Below are 2,577 nucleotides of genomic sequence, written 5' to 3'. Positions count from 1 at the left end.
CTAATGGTTTCTTCTTAAGTGGGGAGATCCTGTACAAACGAACCCCAGACTTGAACTTGTTGAGATGTGTTAATATTCAGGAAGCTGAAAGAGTCATGAATGAGGTACATTCGGGGGTATGCGGTTCTCATATGAATGGCTATGTTTTAGCAAAGAAGATCATGCGGGCAGGATATTATTGGTTAACTATGGAGCGAGATTGCTTTCGCTTTGTTCGCAAGTGTCACTAGTGTCAAATTCATGGTGATTTGATTCACTCGCCATCTTCGGAGCTGTATCCTATGTCTGCTCCTTGGCCATTCATTTCTTGGAGCATGGATGTAATCGGTCCAATAGAACCAAAAGCATCTAATGGGCATCGATTCATACTGGTCGCTATTGACTATTTCACCAAATGGGTAGAAGCTGCTACTTTCAAATCAGTCACGAAGAAAATAGTAGTGGATTTTGTTCATTCGAACATCATATGTCGTTTTGGTATACCAAAGTCCATTGTCACAGATAACGCAACCAATCTCAATAGTCATCTAATAAAGGAGGTTTGTGAGCAATTCAAGATCGTCCATCATCATTCTACCCCTTATCGTCCTAGAGCAAATGGGGCCGTTGAAGCAGCAAACAAGAATATTAAAAAGATTCTTAGGAAAATGGTCCAAGGATCTCGACAGTGGCATGGGAAATTACCGTTTGCTCTTTTAGGATATCGTACAACTATCCGTACATCGACTGGCGTAACTCCTTATTTACTAGTCTATGGGACTGAAGCTGTAATACCCGCAGAAGTCAAAATTCCCTCTCTTCGAATCATCAGTGAAGCCGAAATTGACGATACTGAATGGGTCAAGTCTAGACTAGAACAATTATTGTTAATAGATGAAAAAAGGTTGACGGCAGTCTGCTTTGGTCAATTATACCAGAAAAGGATGGCGCGAGCTTACAATAAGAAGGTACGTCCTAGAAAATTCGAGGCCGACCAACTTGTGGTAAAATGTATCCTGCCACACCAGGAAGAGGCTAAAGGAAAGTTTGCTCCAAACGGGCAAGGTCCATACATAGTTAGACAAGTATTATCAAATGGAGCTTTGCAACTTGTGGATCTGGATGGAAAAATGACAGAAAAAGCTATCAATGCCGATTCAGTCAAAAGATATTATATTTGACACACTTGGACTTAACATTCTCAAGTTGAGATGACAAAAGGCCATCATTCTACTAAATGTCATTAATCCCTCGTCAGCCCTTCGAGCCTTATTTACCTTTCCTTGCTTACCCTCTTTGGAGTCAAAAAAAAAAAGCGTTAGCATTGAACTACGTTCGACCTGATTCCTAAATGGATACGTAGGCAGCCCTATCTTGGGGTTCGGTCCGACAAAAAAAAAATCTTGGTATTTAAAAAAAAAATTAAAAAAAATGAGATATATATCCTATTGTCACTTTTATATGGCTCTCAAGTTGTAACCTATCCTAAAAATCCTTTTTCCTTTGTCCATCAAAGACCTTCCGATCAATTTTTGAGAATGTCAAGCTTTGTGTGTTGTATATATAGAAAAAAAAACTTATTGGTAAAAACCCTCAGGGGCGCCATGAGACAATGATGAATGAGACAATCGAAATCAGAGAGGGCAATTGAGAATATCCTAGAAGGAATGACTTTAGTCAGACAAAGTTTATCATGACAGGACAAAGATCAAGAAGGACGATTTGATTTGATTGGAAGGTGCAGCCTAATTCGAGATTAGACAGTTTTGAAGGGTCAAATGTCTACTCCAAATTGTATGTCATGCGTTATTAAAGTCAATATACACCCCCAAATAAACTTTCTTACTCTACTGGTAGAAATACTTTCTATTCAAACATAATTCTTTTATCCCTTCTTTTGATTTTCCTTATTTCATTTTTACACGCTTTGTTTTTACGGGTAGGTTTCACACCAAATGCAAAATAAAGAAAAACGCGCAAAATTGACCATGGCTCCCAGTGAAATTGAGCAGAGATTGTTGGGCGTTCACCGCTTTGTCAAGGACAGAGAGTCAGTTAAGATAAGTGTTACAAGTGAAGCATTTGAAAATGAAGAGCAAAATCGTACTGAAACAAACAGAGATACAACAGAATTTGAAAGACAAAGATTCAAGCTCGCCAACCAATTAGTTGAATCAACTGTATCAAGTTGGGGCAGAGATAAGGAAAACCTCCAAGGCCACAAACCAACCACCAATTTTAAAATCTCACAATTGTTTTTCTCTCTCTCTTTGCTTGAACAGGGGCAAAGCAATCTTGTGAAGTTTAGTGAAAAAAAGTATAGCAAAGTTAAGTTTTCTTGAATTTTCTCTCTTTGCTATACTCCTATAATTCTAAGTCCGTATCAATATAATAATAATAAAACCCCTCATATTCAAGACTGGGGCATTTTTTTTCTACCAAAAAAAAAATCCTAATCTTATCTCGTCTTCATAGGGCGCCATCCCCTAGTTGACATCTTATTCGTCTTCATAGGGCGTCAACCCCTAGTGGACATCTTATCTCGTCTTCATAGGTCACTATCCCCTAGTCGACATCTTATTTCGTCTTCATAGGGCG

At 38.5% G+C, this 2,577-nt stretch overlaps 1 protein-coding gene across 1 annotated transcript; it reads left to right on the top strand.

Moving 5' to 3' along the window:
• Window positions 1-647: 647 nt before the first annotated feature.
• LOC124891646 lies at window positions 648-2,159 on the top strand (the record flags this gene model as incomplete). The annotated part of the gene is made up of 2 exons (XM_047403357.1): window positions 648-947; window positions 1,923-2,159. Coding segments are annotated over exons 1-2 (537 nt in total), but the record flags the coding sequence as incomplete, so codon positions are not given.
• Window positions 2,160-2,577: the final 418 nt, after the last annotated feature.

This window comes from Capsicum annuum, unplaced genomic scaffold, assembly GCF_002878395.1.
Source record: "Capsicum annuum cultivar UCD-10X-F1 unplaced genomic scaffold, UCD10Xv1.1 ctg39347, whole genome shotgun sequence".
In the NCBI taxonomy this organism is placed as follows: domain Eukaryota; kingdom Viridiplantae; phylum Streptophyta; class Magnoliopsida; order Solanales; family Solanaceae; genus Capsicum; species Capsicum annuum.
The sequence above is the reverse complement of the archived record's forward strand: the minus strand, read 5'-3'. Positions and strand labels throughout refer to the sequence as shown.